Consider the following 19,412-nt stretch of genomic DNA (forward strand, 5'->3'; position numbering starts at 1 on the left):
AGTGTTGTTCACTCGCCCAGAGACACAGCCAGACTGACTCACGAACGTGGAGGAGTGGCAGGTGGACACGTCCAATATGGCCGATTTCCAAGTTGCCAGCCAAAATCCAGGATAGAATTTTGGCCAAAAAATGCAGCCGAAATCCAATTTGTCTGATATCCACACTGGCCAACATCCGGGGGTCCACTGTACTCTTATTTATTTTGAGTTTGCTTCAGTCTTATGATACATTAAGTTTTCCGAAAATGCACACCTAAATGTCACCACCTATGTACAAAGAGTGTATCATGTTGAAATAAAGAATTTGAATCTGAACATTCAGACCACCACATTTTTTAAGAGGTTCCTTACATCTTGTGTTTAGGCAAACATTCTCTCACTCCTCACTTAAAGATGTACTCATTCAATGACTACTTGAACTTACAACCACTTCTCTGACCAGTATGCATACCATACCAAGTAGGGAAATTAGATCTAACAAAAATGATCCCAAATGGATGAACAATAGATTAAAACATCTCATTGGTCAAAAGAGAGGCATATATAGGCATATTAAAAGAGGGGATGGGCAGTTAAGAAATCAATATATTCAGTTAAAGAGAGAAATAAAGAAAGGAATAAGAAAAGCAAAAAGGGATTATGAGGCTAAGGTCGCAAGGGATTCAAAGACTAACCCAAAAGGGTTCTTTCAGGTATACAGAAGTAAGATTAGGGACAAGATAGGCCCACTTAAGAGTAACTCTGGTCAGATCATGGCAGTGACAAGGATACCTGGAGTTGACCTGGAGAGAGTTCTGGGGGTCAACGCCCCTGTGGCCCGGTCTGTGACCAGGCCTCCTGGTGGATCAGAGCCTGATTAACCAGGCTGTTACTGCTGGCTGCACGCAATCCAACATACAAGCCACAGCCCGGCTGGTCAGGTACCGACTTAAGGTGTTTGTCCAGTGCCTGCTTGAAGACAGCCAGGGGTCTATTGGTAATCCCCCTTATGTATGCTGGGAGGCAGTTGAACAGTCTCAGGCCCCTGACACTTATTGTATTGTCTCTTAACGTGCTAGTGACACCCCTGCTTTTCATTGGGAGGATGTTGCATCGTTTGCCGAGTCTTTTGCTTTTGTTGTGAGTGATTTTCGTGTGCAAGTTCGGTACTAGTCCCTCTAGGATTTTCCAAGTGTATATAATCATGTATCTCTACTGCCTGCATTACAGGGAGTACAGGTTCAGGAAATTAAAGCGCTCCCAGTAATTGAGGTGTTTTATCTCCGTTATGCACGCCGTATAGGTTCTCTGTACATTTTCTAGGTCAGCAATTTCACCTGCCTTGAAAGGTGCTGTTAGTGTGCAGCAATATTCCAGCCTAGATAGAACAAGCGACCTGAAGAGTGTCATCATGGGCTTGGCATCCCTAGTTTTGAAGGTTCTCATTATCCATCCTGTCATTTTTCTAGTAGATGCGATTGATACAACGTTATGGTCCTTGAAGGTGAGATCCTCCGACATGATCACTCCCAGGTCTTTGACATTGGTTTTTCGCTCTATTTTGTGGAAGGAATTTGTTTTGTACTCTGATGAAGTTTTAATTTCCTCATGTTTTCCATATCTGAGTAATTGAAATTTCTCATCGTTGAACTTCATATTGTTTTCTGCAGCCCACTGAAAGATTTGGTTGGTGTCCGCCTGGAGCCTTGCAGTGTCTGCAATGGAAGACACTGTCATGCAGATTCGGGTGTCATCTGTGTGAAATTCTCAGTATCTACTTCCTCTCAGTTTTCACCCAGGAAAGTACTAGCGATATTATTGAAATAATAGATTATGTAGAACAGGATGATAATAAACTATGCACGATTGCAGTAACTAGTGACATGGTCCTCAGACAATTAGAGAAATTAAAATCTAGCAAATCCCCAGGTCCTGATGAACTGTTTGCAAGGGTGTTAAAGGAATGTAAAGAGGAACTTAGCATAACTTTAGCTAATCTTTTTAACATATCACTACAAACTGGCATAGTGCCTGATAAGTGGAAAATGGCAAATGTAATACCTATTTACAAGGCAGGTGACAGGTCCTTGGCTTCGAACTATAGACCAATAAGCCTTACCTCCATAGTGGGAAAATTTATTGAATCAATAATTGCCGAAGCAATTCGTAGCCATCTTGATAGGTACAGATTGATTAATGAATCTAAACATGGTTTTACAAAGGGGTATTCCTGTCTTACGAATTTACTAACTTTTTTCACTAAGGTGTTTGAGGAGGTAGATCATGGTAATGAATATGATATTGTGTATATGGACTTCAGTAAGGCTTCTATAGAGTTCCACATCAGAGGCTATTGAGGAAACTTAAGGCACACAGAATAGGAGGAGACATTTTTTCCTGGGTAGAGGCATGGCTGACAAATAGGCAGCAGAGAGTTTGCATAAATTGGGAGAAATCAGAATGGGGGCACGTCGCAAGCGGTGTTCCTTAGGGGTCAGTGTTGGGCCCGTTGTTGTTCACAATTTACATAAACAACATAGATGAGGGAATAAATAGTGACATAAGTAAATTTGCTGATGACACCAAAATAGGCCATCCAATTCATTCTAAAGAGGACACTAGAGCACTCCAGGATGATTTGAATAGACTGATGCAATGGTCGGAGAAGTGGCAGATGCAGTTTAATATTTACAAATGCAAAGTTCTAAGTGTTGGACAGGTAAATAACCATGCCACATATAAACTAAATAATGTAGATCTTAATACTACTGCTTGCAAAAAGGATTTAGGAGTTCTGGTTAGCAATAGCCTGAAACCAAAACAACAGTGCATTAGTGTTCGCAATAAAGCTAACAGAATTCTTGGCTTCATATCTAGAAGTATAAATTATAGAAGTCCTCAGGTTGTTCTTCAACTCTATATATCCTTGGTTAGGCCTCATTTAGACTATGCTGCTCAGTTCTGGTCACCGTATTACAGAATGGATATAAATGCTCTGGAAAACGTACAGAGGAGGATGACAAAGATGATCCCATGTATCAGAAATCTTCCCGATGAGGATAGACTGAGGGCCCTGAATCTGCACTCTCTCGAAAGGCGTAGAATTAGGGGGGATATGATCGAGGTGTATAAATGGAAAACAGGAATAAATAAAGGGGATGTAAATAGCGTGCTGAAAATATCTAACATAGACAGAACTCACAGCAATGGCTTTAAATTGGAAAAATTCAGATTCAGGAAGGATATAGGAAAGCACTGGTTTGGTAATAGAGTTGTGGATGAGTGGAGTAAACTCTCGAGTACAGTTATTCAGACTAAAACGTTGTGTAGTTTTAAAAATAGGTTAGATAAATACATGAGTGGGTGTGGGTGGGTGTGAGTTGGACCTGCCTAGCTTGTGCTGCTGGGTCTGGCACCGTGCTCCTTTCTTGAGTGGAGGTGACCAGACTGGGTGGGTCATTGGGCTAATCTGGGGGGGGGTTCATTGGGTTAATCCGGGGGGGGGGGACATGGACCTGCTCTGCTTGAGTCAGTAGGCCTGTTGCAGTGTTCCTTCTTTCTTATGTTCTTATGTTCTAGTAATGTATATTAGAGCTAATTGCCTCTTTTTTATTTATTTATTTATAAATTTTAGCATACATACAGAGGTACAAAAAAAATACAGGTAAGAGCAGCATGCCAAAGCCACTTATATGCATAGCATTATGGGCTGGCTTAAGCCTCTATTCTTTTTATTACAATATTCAGTGCACTACCGTATAAACATTTAGAAATACAGTGGACCCCCGGTTAACGATTTTAATCCGTGCAAGAGGGCTCATCGTTATGCGAAATAATCGTTATGCGAATCAATTTTCCCCATAAGAAATAATGGAAATAAAATTAATCCGTGCAAGACGCCCAAAAGTATGAAAAAAAATTTTTTTTACCACATGAAATGTTAATTTTAATACACACAAACTGAAAAAGGCATGCACAATTAAATGACACTTACTTTTATTGAAGATCTGGTGATGATTGATGGGATGGGAGGAGGGGAGAGAGTGTGTTAGTGTTTAGAAGGGGAATCCCCTTCCATTAGGACTTGAGGTAGTAAGTCCTTTTCTGGGGTTACTTCCCTTCTTCTTTTAATGCCACTAGGGCCAGCTTCAGAGTCACTGGACTTCTTTCGCACAAGATATCTGTCCATAGTGGCCTGTACCTCTCGTTCCTTTATGACTTGCCTAAAGTGTTTCACAACATTGTCAGTGTAATAATCACCAGCACGGCTTGCAATAGCTGTGTGAGGGTGATTTTCATCCATGAAGGTTTGCACTTCAAGCCACTTTGCACAGATTTCCTTAATCTTTGAAGTAGGCAACTTCTTCAATTTCTCTCTCCCCTCCTCCGAAGCAATTTCCTCAGGTGTGGCCTCTTGCTGTTGAAGTTGATCTAGCAGCTCATCAGTGGTTAGTTCTTCATTGTCCTCCTCCACCAACTCTTCCACATCCTCCCCACTAACCTCCAACCCCAAGGACTTTCCCAATGCCACAATGGATTCCTCAACTGGCACAGGATTCTCAGGGTTAGCCTCAAACCCTTCAAAATCCCTTTTGTCTACACATTCTGGCCACAGTTTCTTCCAAGCAGAGTTCAAGGTCCTCTTTGTCACTTCCTCCCAAGCCTTACCTATAAGGTTTACACAATTGAGGATATTAAAGTGATCTCTCCAAAACTCTCTTAGAGTCAATTGAGTTTCTGAGGTCATTACAAAGCACCTTTCAAACAGAGCTTTTGTGTACAGTTTCTTGAAGTTGGAAATAACCTGCTGGTCCATGGGCTGCAGGAGAGGAGTGGTATTAGGAGGCAAAAACTTCACCTTAATGAAGCTCATGTCCCCATAAAGTCGCTCTGACACGTCTGTAGGATGACCAGGGGCATTGTCTAACACCAGGAGGCACTTAAGTTCTAATTTCTTTTCAGTTAGGTAATTTTTCACATTGGGGGCAAATGCATGGTGTAACCAGTTATAGAAAAATTCCCTAGTGACCCATGCCTTACTGTTTGCCCTCCACAGCACACACAAATTATCCTTGAGGACATTCTTTTGCCTGAACGCTCTGGGAGTTTCAGAGTGATACACTAATAAAGGCTTCACTTTGCAATCACCAGTAGCATTGGCACACATCAACAAAGTAAGCCTGTCTTTCATAGGCTTATGTCCTGGGAGTGCCTTTTCCTCCTGAGTAATGTAGGTCCTGCTTGGCATTTTCTTCCAGAACAGGCCTGTTTCATCACAATTAAACACTTGTTCAGGTTTCAGTCCTTCAGTTTCTATGTACTCCTTGAATTCCTGCACATATTTTTCAGCCGCTTTGTGGTCCGAACTGGCAGCCTCACCATGCCTTATCACACTATGGATGCCACTACGCTTCTTAAATCTCTCAAACCAACCTTTGCTGGCCTTAAATTCACTCACATCATCACTAGTTGCAGGCATTTTTTTAATTAAATCGTCATGCAACTTCCTAGCCTTTTCACATATGATCGCTTGAGAGACGCTATCTCCTGCTAGCTGTTTTTCATTTATCCACACCAATAAGAGTCTCTCAACATCTTCCATCAATTGCGATCTTTGTTTCGAAAACACAGTTGAACCTTTGGCAAGAACAGCTTCCTTGATTGTCTTTCTGGTGCCCACAATAGTAGCGATGGTTGATTGGGGTTTCTTGTACAGCTTGACTAGGTCGGCTATACGCACTCCACTTTCATACTTATCAATTATCTCTTTCTTCATCTCTATAGTAATTCTTACCCTTTGAGGTGTAGGGTTGGCACTAGAAGCTTTCTTGGGGCCCATGGTCACTTATTTTCCAGAAACAGCACCGAAAATACTGTAATAATACGAAATATTCCGAGTGTATGCTTGGATGTTACCGCGGAGGCTGGCTGGTAAACAATGGGACGGAGCGGCACATGTGAGGCTGGCTGAGGGCACATTGGACGCGTCTCGGACGAAAATCGGTATGCGGGTTTTTAATCGGTATGCGGGGCAAAAATTTTGCGATAAAAGTAATCGTTATGCGGAAAAATCGCTATGCGATGCCATCGTTATGCGGGGGTCCACTGTATACCAAAAATGGTATAAATGGTGCAAAGGTGACATTAAAACAATATCTAAAAATGGTTGACACAAACCCAATACAGTGGTACCCCAAGTTTCGTACATAATTTGTTCCAGAAGGCTGTTTGAGCACCGTTACTGATCGAATTTGTTCCCATAAGGAATAATGTAAATTAGATTAGTCCATTTCAGACCCCCAAAAGTACACTTACAAAAGCACTAACAATAACACACTTACATAATTGTTTGAGTTGGGAGCTGTATGAAATTCAGGGTACCACTGTACCAGTATAGTATGCTCCTCACTTAACGACCAGTTCGTTTACTGACCTACTCTTAGGAACAGAACTCCGTCGTTAAGTGAGGAGAGACTGTATATTGTTCTATGTATTTTAGCTTTTGTTATATCCAGGGAATTGTCTTGTTTCAGCACCACCATATTTATGATCTGGCTGCCAGAATCTCCCATGTACCTGCTACTCAAGGGACAGCATAATGAAGCTATTAATGTTCTGCAGGAAATGTTTACCCAGAACAACCTAAAGTCACCAAGGAGATATCCAGTAAGATGTGTTGTGTATCAAATATAAAATTATTGTTAGAAAGATGTTGCTTAGCCTATTAACTGTGGCAGCCCAGAAATTAAGTTTTCTATGTGTTTGGCAAGATTTTGGGATAGAAGGTAATTTGTTTCTTTCAGACTAAAAAAAAGTGCAATTTTGTGAATCAAATATGGCAAAAATTTGTTGAATTGGATAAAACTTATGATTCTATGGTGTGTTGAGCATGGCAAAAATATGATAATAATAATAATAATAATTTCTACAAGTACATTGGAACCTCGACTTAGGAGTGTCCCAGAGTACAAGTTTTTCAAGATACGAGCCGTCGCTCGGTTGATTTTTTGCTCTGAGTTGCGAGTGAGCTTCCCCTGCTTCCCTCTCAACCCACAACCCCACACCTCACTTGTTTATCCATGATTTCATGCTATAATTCCATGGAAATCATCCTCTCTTTCTTCTCATCACTGTCCTTTACACTTACTTTCTTAGGACCCATGGTTAGAAAAAAGAAATTTGGCCAATTAACTGTAAAAATGCAAGCAGAGCATGACAAAAAGGCTTTCATAGCCAGATAAACAGTGCACTGTGCCACCTAGTGGCAGTTTTCTGAAGTTCCTCCTATTATTATTATTATTACAGGTCTGCCATCACAAATCCGGCAATCAGTTATTCGGTTCCTTCAGTTATTCGGCACTGCTTTTGGCTAGCATAATTACAAATTTCCAGGGTCACCACACCAACCTGCTGCTGCTGTTTGGTGGTGCTACTTACTGCATAAGTCATTCCAATTTCTTTTTCCTCATTTATTGTTATAATCTGCTTACTTTTAGCCCTAGCCATGGTTCCAGTGAATAAAAGAAATGCTTCTTGTTGTGTAAAGCACCTACCCTTACATTGTCCATTAAAGATAAGGTGGCTTTGAAGTTACTGTCAGTTGCCATGAGCTCAGTCTCGTGATGCAGGGGAATATGCTTTATTATTACGCTTTATTATTAGCTTATTTGCCTATCACAATAGATCTAATATGACATAATAAACAATATAAATAACATAAAAACATGTTAAATCCTCCAGAATGAATAATATTCGACATAGGTATGAAGAGGACATGGGATACAAGTACCATTCTCCTATCCCTGTCTTGGGGGCTTATATTAGAGAAAACGGAGTATAGCACAGGGCTAACTGTGATATACACTCGTACTGCACCATAAAACTGAAACAAAAAGATATTTTCTCTACATAGATTATCACACATAGCAGTATATGTGTGGAGAACCTAGGATAGCCCCAAAAAAGTGGCTTATTTCTAGCACCTGGCTTGGGCTAGCCATATACACCTACCATCCAACTTACGACCTGCTCGACATACATCCACTCGACTTACAACCATACATCTGGCAGCTGGGCTGGGCCGGCTGATCCATGCCACTGTACAATATTTGACGATACTTGCGGCGGCAATGTGCCATGCAGGCAGCATCAGTTTGAGTTACCCTGCTCTATCAGCAGCATCATACATACTGTATTAACTGTACTAACTGGACAGTAAATTTCACCATGGTCCCTAAGAGGAAGTCTGAATTTTGCACTGGAGATTGTAGCAAGAAAGTCTCTTACTCTTGAACTCTCTATTTGTTTTCACTGTTGCACATAAATCTCTCTATATCTGTCTGCCTGTATATCTGTCTCTGTCTATCTGTCTTTTTTTCTTCCTGTGTGTATCTGTCTTTCTGTCTACTTGTGTGTCTGTCTACCTGTGTGTCTGTCTTTATGTCTGATTGTCTCTGTCTCAGAGCCGCTCATCAGCCAACAGGTATTACACACGAAGCAGGAGTTGTCACATCTTCAATATGATGCTAATATCGCTATACAGCTTATTTATCTATAACAATTCATCTAATATGATATAATAAACAATATAAATAACATAAAAACCTGATAAACACTCTAGAATGAATAAAATATGAACTTAATTACTTTTAACTCCACATCTTGCACCTGTGCTGGTGTGCAGGTACACTTTAAAATCATTAAGTGTGTTATTAGTCTTGAAGATGCCATATTAACCCTTTCAGGGTCCAAGGCCAAAATCGGAAGGGGTGCCCCAGTGTCCAAGAAATTTTGAAAAAAAAAAAAAAATCTTACAAAATTGAAGATAATATTTTTGTGAAGGTAATAAAACAAAAACAAAAATTTTCTGATCAGTACTTACCGAGATACAGCAGTGGGAAGTTGACCCAAAATGACTGGGTGGCGGCAGCATCAGTGACTTCTGCAAAATTGCATTTTTTTATTTTACGTTTTTTATACTTTTTCTTTTCTTTTCTAATTTTTTTCTTTTCCTAATAATATTTGTGGCCTGTGAGACCAATATAATGTATATTGTGTAAGTGTACACTCATTATATTCAACACAATAACTGCACTAATTTGTTTACCATTATATTGCTTAAAAAACTTGTTTACAAGTTTATTGTAAACAAAATGATGAAAATATTAGTGCAGTTATTGTGTTGAATACAACGGTACCATATGGTACAATGGTGCCATAGGGTGCAATAATACCATATAGTACAATTGTACATATGGTACAATATGGTACACTGGCACATGATACAGTGGTACCATATGATACAGTGGTTCCATATGATACAATGGTACCATATGGTAAAATATGGTACAATGGCACCATTTGGTACAGTGGTACCATATGGTGCAATGGTACCATATGGTGCAATGGTACCATATGGTACATTGTACCATACAGTACAATGATACCATATGGTTCATTGTACCATATGGTACTGTTGTATTCAACACAATAAACACACTAATATTTTCATCATTATTTTGTTTACAATAGTTGTTTACAACAAAAAAATGCAAAAATGTTGTATATTAGTAATGTTCTATTATATATTTACAAATGTACAGGAACTCGACATGTTCCTTGAGGTGGATAACAAAGCGCTTTGTCTCGGAAACTGCGGAGTCAGTAGCTAGCTTGCATCGCCACTCACTCAGTCTTGGCTGGTGTCTCGTGCCGCTAACCCCTATTGACCATATGGTACACGGTATCATATGTTACGGGGTACCATATGGCACATTGTACTATATGGTATAGGGAACCATGCAGTACAGGATAACATATGGTGCAGGGTACCATATGGTACAGGGTACCATCTGGTACAGGGTACCATACAGTACAGGACACCATATGGTACAGATACAGGGATCCCTATGGAAATAAGTCACCCTGACTTTTTTGGGCTATCCTAGGATTTTATACGTATGCTGCTATGTATGATATTCTATGTAATTGTATTTCTATACACCTGAATAAACTTACTCAAGTGCATGTGGCATCATAAGTAAGTTTATTTAGGTATACACAAATAAAGTTACATAGAATATCATACTTAGCAGCATATGTTTGGAGAACCTAGGATAACCCAAAAAAGTCAGACAGACTTACTTCCATTAGGGTCCCTGTACCCTGTACCATATGATATAATGTACCATATGGTACAATGCACTATATGGTACATTGTACTATATGGTACATTGTACCATATTGTACCATTGTACCATATGATACTATTGTACCATATGATACCATTGTATGACATGGCACCATTGTACCATATGGCACAATGGTACCATATGGCACAATGGTACCATATGGTTCATAAATCGTAGAATTCCTCTTCAGCTCCACTTCCATCAGTCTTAGAACTGTAAGTTGTGAAGAGGAGAGTCAGAATTCACCCAGAGAGTGAGTGGTGAGTGAGAGCTTCCTTGCCGCCAGGCACGATGAACAAAGCTACTTTGCCGGCGTTCCCACAATGCCATGTGGGCGTCCAGATTTTTTCTATAGTGTGCACCCTGACCACCTAGACCCATTCTCTCAGATGTAGGCCTACCAGCCTTCTTGCGCTAAATTTGACGCCGCTAGAATTTTGGCATAGACCTATGGTTTGGACCCTGAACATAAAGCCGTAGATCTACGGGGCGGACCCTGAAAGGGTTAATAATGATAATAATAACAATAATAATCACTCTGAGGTGCATTAAATGTATATAAAACATTAATATAGACATTTTTCTTAATCCATTATGATTTTTTTTCAAAATTATATAATAAACACACTATGTAGCATATAAATTAACGTAAATATGAGATGTTTTTCCAGTTGGCTTGACAGAGTGAACAAAAACCATTCGTGTCCGGGCTAGTAACAACAACAACAACAACAACGACTAGTTTGTTTGCAAAACTCACGAGCCTTCTACACTCATTTTTCTCTCTCATTTATTCATTTAATCTTGCTTACTCACCTCTCACTTTACATTAAGACTACAGATATTTTAATACTTTGACTGTCACGGCCGTATTTATACGTCTTATGAGGTACCGTGTTTGACGTATATATACTCATAAATTCTTGCGGCTTCAAATCAAGAAGGAGAAAGCTCGTAGGCCCACTTGTGAGAGAATGGGTCTGTGTGGTCAGTGGGCACCATATAAAAAAAAATCCTGGAGCACGCAGTGCATAATGGCAAAAAAAAAACTCCGACAGTTTTTTTAATTAAAATACCGACTTTGTGGTCTATTTTCGTATAGTATTTATGGTTGTATTCTCGTTTTCTTGGTCTCATTTGATAGAATGGAAAACATATTATAGAAATAGAGGTGATTTTGATTGATTTTACTATAAAAAGAACCTGGAAATGGAGCTCAAAGTAGGGGAAATGTTTGATTTTTGCTGATGTTCAAAAGTAAACAAATGATGTCATTGTCCAATAAATGTCCAACTAGCCATTCTAATATGCAGTCATGAATGGGTTGATGTTATTTATACAATTATTACAGTATTGCAGTAGTCTACATAATAGTAAATCTTCTATTTTTTCTTTGAATAAAAATTCAAAATAGAAAGCAAGAGTAATATCAGAGGGGCCTGGAGACATGACTGATGAACAAAGAAAATGTTATTTTAGAGCCAGGAATGTCTGCATTGTTCATTCTGGACCTTATTTTGAGATTGTCATATTTTTTAATTTTCGTGAAATTGGCCGAATTGCAAATTTCTGACCACGTTATTGGGTAGTTGAAATTGGTAAATGGGTAGTTTCTTGTACTCAGTCGATAGGAAAAATGGAGTTCTAAAGAAATAGCTATGAGTTTGGTTGACTGGAACAATGGAATTATCCGAAAATAGGGCTCAAAGTTGGCAAATCGCCGATTTGTAAATATCTCCGAGGTTGCTAACTTCGCGAGAATGTAATTCCGTCAGTTTTCCATCAAATTTCGTTTTTTTTGGTGTCATTACAATCGGGAAAAGATTCTCTATCATTTCACAAGAAAAAATAATTTTTTTTTTTTTTGAAATTTTGCGACACCAGGAGACACCTCAGGATTGGGGGTTGCGACAGACAAGGGGTTAAGGTAAGTAATGAGTAAACATTATATTATTATATAGTTTAATAATAATAATAATATTATTATTAATATTACACAGATCCATTGTATAGCACTTTGTCTGGATTTTTGGGGTTATCCTAGGTAATTTACACTATGTATGATAACTTTACTTATGTGTACCAGAGAGAGAGAGAGAGAGAGAGAGAGAGAGAGAGAGAGAGAGAGAGATATAGAGAGAGAGAGAGAGATATAGAGAGAGAGAGAGAGAGATATAGAGAGAGAGAGAGAGATAGATAGATAGATATAGAGAGAGAGAGAGATATAGAGAGAGAGAGAGATATAGAGAGAGAGAGAGATATAGAGAGATATAGAGAGAGAGAGATATAGAGAGAGAGAGAGATATAGAGAGAGAGAGAGATATAGAGAGAGAGAGAGATATAGAGAGAGAGAGAGATATAGAGAGAGAGAGAGATATAGAGAGAGAGATAGATAGATATAGAGAGAGAGATAGATAGATATAGAGAGAGAGATAGATAGATATAGAGAGATATAGAGATATAGAGATATAGAGATATAGAGATATAGAGATATAGAGATATAGAGATATAGAATATAGAGATATATATATATATATATATATATATATATATATATATATATATATATATATATATATATATATATATATATATATATATATATATATATATACTATATACAGAATACAGATCGATACAGATGGAGAGAGATCCAAATTCAGCCAGTCAGGCAGCCAACCACCCAGCCAGCTGGCCTGCTAACCAACCGGCCAGCCAGCCGAATACGTATTACACATGTTCCAGAGTTGTTTCTCTTTACTTAGGGTATAGGTTATAGTACATTCTGGCAGGATGACACTACCAGTGGTATTGTCCCATTCCACTGTGTCAACAATACTTAAAGATAACAGTAGCATACGATACTGTATGAGATGTAAAATTTACAATACAGTTCACTACCATGTATACATAATATACAGTACATAAATGACTAAAATATATCAGTAGAAGTAAATTATGGTAAAAAGAATGAAATAATGATTGTACATTACATTACAGTACTATGTAGGTAGTTTATATAGCAAAGGTTTGACATTATGCCCTACTCAGTATGTCGGCAATTTTCAAAGGTTCAACTTATGTCCATTTTGACTTACGTCCAGGTGGTCGGAACCAAGCTTGGTCGTAAGGCGGATGGTACTTGTATGAGTTTTGGTAAATATTCGATTCCCATCCAGGGTAGAAACATTGGACGTGTTTCTTTACGCCTGTTGTCTATGTTCACCCATCAGTAAATGAGTACCTGGGTGTTAGTGGACTGGTGTGGGTGTTATCCTGGGACACTGACCTAATTTGCCTGCAGTGTTTGGCATAACAAACAGCTTTCCATGTAAGATAAGATAAGATAAGATTTCGTTCGGATTTTTAACCCCGGAGGGTTAGCCACCCAGGATAACCCAAGAAAGTCAGTGCGTCATCGAGGACTGTCTAACTTAGTAGTATGTCGCTGATGTCAGCTAGGCCTGTATGCCATGTACACATACTTGTAGTAAATAAAGATATTATTATTATTTTTTCTGTGAGTTGTTTGTTGGGCTATCTTATTGAAACTCGGACAGTGTATGATGGAAAGATGCTTCTTAACATTCACCAAAAATGAAAGAAATCAGACCATAAATAATGGAATTCACTTCTCAGCCATTAGCGGCCCCATAGCGGCATATTTTCGTGTGGTTTTATGGTTGTATTCTCTTTTTTTGGTCTCATTTTATAGAATGGAAGATATATTACAGAAATAGATATGATTTTGATTGCTTTCATGATGAAAAGTACTGTACCTTGAAATTGCACTCACATTAGTGAAAATGTTCTATTCTTAGCTATGTTCAAGAGTAAACAAATGATATCACTGTCCAATACCTGTCCGCCTGCCAGTCCAAATTGCAATATGCAGTCAAGAATGGGTTGACATTATTTATACAATTACAGTGGACCCCCGGTCCAGTACTGACCGAATTTGTTCCCATAAGGAATATTGTGAAGTAGGTTAGTCCATTTCAGACCTCCAAACATACACATACAAACACTTACATAAATACACTTACATAATTGGTCGCATTGGGAGGTGATCGTTAAGTGGGGGTCCACTGTATTACAATAATGCAGTAATCTGCATAACAGTAAATCTTCTATTTTTTTTTTTTGAGAATAAAAATTCTAAATGGTAAGCAAGAGTAATAAAAGAGGGGCCTGAAGCCTTGACTAAAAAACAGAAAATGTTATTTTAGTGCCATGAATGTCTCCATTGTTTATTCTGGACCCTATTTTGAAATTGGCCTCTGTTGAAATTTGTGTGAAATTGGCCAAATTGCCAATTTCTGACCACTTTATTGGGTAGTTGAAATAGGTGAATGGGCAGTTTCTTGTACTCAGATGACAAAATAGAAGTATATAAGTAAATGTATTCAGGTATACGCAAATACAGTTACAGTGGACCCCCGCATAGCGACCTTAATCCGTGCAAGAGGGCTGGCTGTTATGCGAAATGTTCGGTATGCGAATGAATTTTCCCCATAAGAAATAATGGAAATCAAATTAATCCGTGCAAGACACCCAAAAGTATGAAAAAAAAAAAATTTACCACATGAAATGTTAATTTTAATACACACAAACTGAAAAAGGCATGCACAATTACATGACACTTACTTTTATTGAAGATCTGGTGATGATTGATGGGATGGGAGGAGGGGAGAGAGAGTGTTAGTGTTTAGAAGGGGAATCCCCTTCCATTAAGACTTGAGGTGTCGAGTCCTTTTCTGGGGTTACTTCCCTTCTTCTTTTAATGCCACTAGGACCAGCTTCAGAGTCACTGGACTTCTTTCGCACAACATATCTGTCCATAGTGGCCTGTACCTCTCGTTCCTTTATGACTTCCCTAAAGTTTTTCACAACATTGTCAGTGTAATAGTCACCAGCACGGCTTGCAAAAGCTGTGTGAGGGTGATTTTCATCCATAAAGGTTTGCACTTTCAGCCACATTGCACAGATTTCCTTAATCTTTGTAGTAGGCAATTTCTTCAATTTCTCTCTCCCCTCCTTTGAACCAGTTTCCTCAGGTCTGGCCTCTTGCTGTTGAAGTTGATCTATCAGCTCATCAGTGGTTAGTTCTTCATTGTCCTCCTCCACCAACTCTTCCACATCATCCCCACTAACCTCCAACCCCAAGGACTTCCCCAATGCCACAATTGATTCCTCAACTGGCATACTCCTCTCAGGGTTAGCCTCAAACCCTTCAAAATCCCTTTTGTCTACACATTCTGGCCACAGTTTCTTCCAAGCAGAGTTCAAGGTCTTCTTAGTCACTCCCTCCCAAGCCTTACCTATAAGGTTTATACAATTGAGGATATTAAAGTGATCTCTCCAAAAGTCTCTTAGAGTCAGTTGAGTTTCTGAGGTCACTACAAAGCACCTTTCAAACAGAGCTTTTGTGTACAGTTTTTTGAAGTTTGCAATAACCTGCTGGTCCATGGGCTGCAGGAGAGGAGTGGTATTAGGAGGCAAAAACTTCACCTTAATGAATTTCATGTCCCCATAAAGTCGCTCTGCCACGTCTGTAGGATGACCAGAGGCATTGTCTAACACCAGGAGGCACTTACGTTCTAATTTCTTTTCACTTAGGTAATCTTTCACATTGGGGGCAAATGCATGGTGTAACCAGTCATAGAAAAAGTCCCTAGTGACCCATGCCTTACTGTTTGCCCTCCACAGCACACACAAATTTTCCTTGAGGACATTCTTTTGCCTGAACGGTCTGGGAGTTTCAGAGTGATACACTAATAAAGGCTTCACTTTGCAATCACCAGTAGCATTGGAACACATCAACAAAGTAAGCCTGTCTTTCATAGGCTTATGTCCTGGGAGTGCCTTTTCCTCCTGAGTAATGTAGGTCCTGCTTGGCATTTTCTTCCAAAACAGGCCTGTTTCATCACAATTAAACACTTGTTCAGGTTTCAGTCCTTCACTGTCTATGCACTCCTTGAATTCCTGCACATATTTTTCAGCCGCTTTGTGGTCCGAACTGGCAGCCTCACCATGCCTTATCACACTATGTATGCCACTACGCTTCTTAAATCTCTCAAACCAACCTTTGCTGGCCTTAAATTCACTCACATCATCACTAGTTGCAGGCCTTTGTTTAATTAAATCCTCATGCAACTTCCTAGCCTTTTCGCTTATGATTGCTTGAGAAACGCTATCTCCTGCTAGCTGTTTTTCATTTATCCACACCAATAAGAGTCTCTCAACATCTTCCATCACTTGCGATCTCTGTTTCGAAAACACAGTTAAACCTTTGGCAAGAACAGCTTCCTTGATTGCCTTTCTGTTGCCCACAATAGTAGCGATGGTTGATTTGGGTTTCTTGTACAACCTGACCAGGTCGGCGATACGCACTCCACTTTCATACTTATCAATGATCTCTTTCTTCATCTCTATTGGAATTCTAACCCTTATTGCTGTAGGGGTGGAACTAGAAGCTTTCTTGGGGCCCATGGTCACTTATTTTCCAGATAAAGCACCGAAAACACTGTAATAATACGAAATATTCCGATTGTATGCTTGGATGTTACCGCGGAGGCTGGCTGGTAAACAATGCCACCGGCGGAACATATGAGGCTGGCTCAGGCCGCACACTGGACGCGTCTCGGACGAAGGGCGGTGAGCGGGTTTTTGGGCAGTATGCGAGGCAAAATTTTAGCGATCAAAGCGTCCGGTATGCGGATTGTATGTTATGCAATGCGTCCGGTATGCGGGGGTCCACTGTACGTAGATTATCATACATAGCAGCATATGTGTAGAGAACCTAGGATAACCGAAGAAACGTCAGACAAAGTGTCTTATTTCCAGTACCTGGCTTGGACTTGCCATATATGATTTTTGGTAAATATTTATTTTTCTCAGTTGTTTGTTGGGCTATCTTATTAAAAATTGGGCAATGTATGATGGAAAGATGCTTCTTAATGTACACACAAAACGAAAAATAAATGGACGATAAATAAGGGAGTTTACTTCTCAGCCATTAGCTTCCTCTTTGTGGTATATTTTCGTATGGTTTTTATGGCTGTATTCTCATTTTTTGGTCTCATTTGATAGAATGGAAGATACATGTATATTACAGAAGTAGATATGATTTTGATTGGTTTCACGGTGAAAATTACTTTGAAATTGTGCTCAAAGTAGCGGAAATGTTCGATTTTTGCTGATGTTCAATGAACTTTGTGTAAGTCTAGTTGGTTAATTTTATTAAGTGTATTCTAACCTAACCACTCAGTAATCTGGCACACTACAGGTCCCAATGATGCCGGATTTGTGATGGAGGACCTGTATTATTATTTATTTAGGGAACTAGAGCACAGATCCAATTCCCTACATCAAGAGCCCCTCACCAACATCAAGGTTCCTTGGCACTGGTGAGGGGCTCTTGATCTAGGGAATTGGATCTGTGCTCCGGTTCCCTAAATTAATAATACGTAATAATAATAAGAATAATAATAGCGAGCGAGCTTCAGTTCCATAAATTAATAATAATAATAATAATAATAATACAGTGGACCCTCGCCTAACGATATTAATCCGTTCCTGAGAGCTCAACGTTAGGCAAAATTATCGTTATCCGAATTAATTTTCCCCATAAGAAATAATGGAAATCAAATTAATCCGTTCCTGACAACCTAAAGTATAAAAAAAAAAAAAAATTACCACATGAAATATTAATTTTAATACACACAAACTGAAGAAGACATGCACAGTTACATGACACTTACGTTTATTGAAGATCTGGTGATGATTGATGGGATGGGAGGAGGGGAGAGTGTGGATGGTGTTAATGTTTAGAAGGGAAATCCCCTTCCATTAGGACTTGAGGTGGCAAGTCCTTTTCTGGGGTTACTTCCCTTCTTCTTTTAATGCCACTAGGACCAGCTTGAGAGTCACTGGACCTCTGTCACACAACATATCTGTCCAAAGAGGCCTGTACCTCCCATTCCTTTATGACATTCCTAAAGTGTTTCACAACATTGTCAGTGTAATAGTCAAAAAAGGTTTGCACTTTAAGCCACATTGCACACATTTCCTTAATCTTTGAAGTAGACAACTTCTTCAATTTCTCTATCCCCTCCTCTGGAGCAGTTTCCTCAGGTCTGGCCTCTTGCTGTTGAAGATGATCCAGCAGCTCATCAGTGGTTAGTTCGTCATTGTCCTCCGCCAACTCTTAAGAACATAAGAACATAAGAAAGGAGGAACACTGCAGCAGGCCTGTTGGCCCATACTAGGCAGGTCCTTTACAATTCATCCCACTAACAAACATTTGACCAACCCAATTTTCAATGCCACCCAAGAAACAAGCTCCGATGTGCAAGTCCCTCTCAAATCCAACCCCTCCCACTCATGTACTTATCCAACCTAAATTTGAAACTACCCAAAGTCCTAGCCTCAATAACATAAGAACATAAGAACATAAGAAAGGACTTCCCACTAACCACCAACCCCAAGGACTTCCCCAATGCCACAATGGATTCCTCAACTGGCATAGCATTCCCAGGGTTAGCCTCAAACCCTTCAAAATCCCTTTTGTCTACACATTCTGGCCACAGTTTCTTCCAAGCAGAGTTCAAGGTCCTCTTAGTCACTTCCTCCCAAGCCTTACCTATAATGTTTACACAATTGAGGATATTGAAGTGATGTCTCCAAAACTCTCTTAGAATCAATTGAGTTTCTGAGGTCACTACAAAGCACCTTTCAAACATAGCTTTTGTGTACAGTTTCTTGAAATTGGAAATGACCTGCTGGTCCATGGGCTGCAGGAGAGGAGTGGTATTAGGAGGCAAAAACTTGACCTTAATGAAGCTCATTTCCGCAGAAAGTCACTCTGCCACGTCTGAAGGACGACCAGGAGCTTTGTCTAATACCAGGAGGTACTTAAGGTCTAATTTCTTTTCAATTTTTCACAGTCGGGGCAAATGCATGATGTAACCAGTCATAGAAAAAGTCCCTAGTGACCCATGCATTACTGTTTGCCCTTCACAGCACACACAAATTAACCTTGAGGACATTGTTTTTCCTGAACACTCTGGGAGTTTCAGAGTGATACACCAATAAAGGCTTCACTTTGCAATCACCACTAGCATTAGCACACATCAACAGAGTAAGCCTGTCTTTCATAGGCTTATGTCCTGGGAGTGCCTTTTCCTCCTGAGTAATGTAGGTCCTGCTTGGCGTTTTCTTCCAAAACAGGCCTGTTTTGTC

At 39.5% G+C, this 19,412-nt stretch overlaps 2 protein-coding genes across 5 annotated transcripts in view; both read left to right on the forward strand.

Annotated features, from left to right (window-relative positions):
• LOC128696308 (synaptic vesicle glycoprotein 2C-like) overlaps nt 1-19,412 on the forward strand; it is a 494,702-nt gene that overhangs the window by 292,108 nt on the left and 183,182 nt on the right. For 3 of the 4 annotated variants that reach the window (XR_011392006.1, XM_070084944.1, XM_070084945.1), the window contains exon 7: nt 6,513-6,645. The exons of the other annotated variant lie outside the window; for it this stretch is intronic. Coding sequence is in view for 2 of the 3 variants with exons in the window: in XM_070084944.1 (XP_069941045.1) it covers nt 6,513-6,645 (133 nt within the window). In the remaining variant the exon portion in view is untranslated. The remainder of the gene's footprint in view (nt 1-6,512; nt 6,646-19,412) is intronic. 4 annotated transcript variants of the gene reach the window in all.
• Nucleotides 1-19,412, forward strand: part of LOC138852687 (uncharacterized) — a 335,885-nt gene that overhangs the window by 133,291 nt on the left and 183,182 nt on the right. The window lies entirely within an intron of this gene.

This window comes from Cherax quadricarinatus, chromosome 14 (genome assembly GCF_038502225.1).
Source record: "Cherax quadricarinatus isolate ZL_2023a chromosome 14, ASM3850222v1, whole genome shotgun sequence".
Taxonomy (NCBI): Eukaryota; Metazoa; Arthropoda; class Malacostraca; order Decapoda; family Parastacidae; genus Cherax; species Cherax quadricarinatus.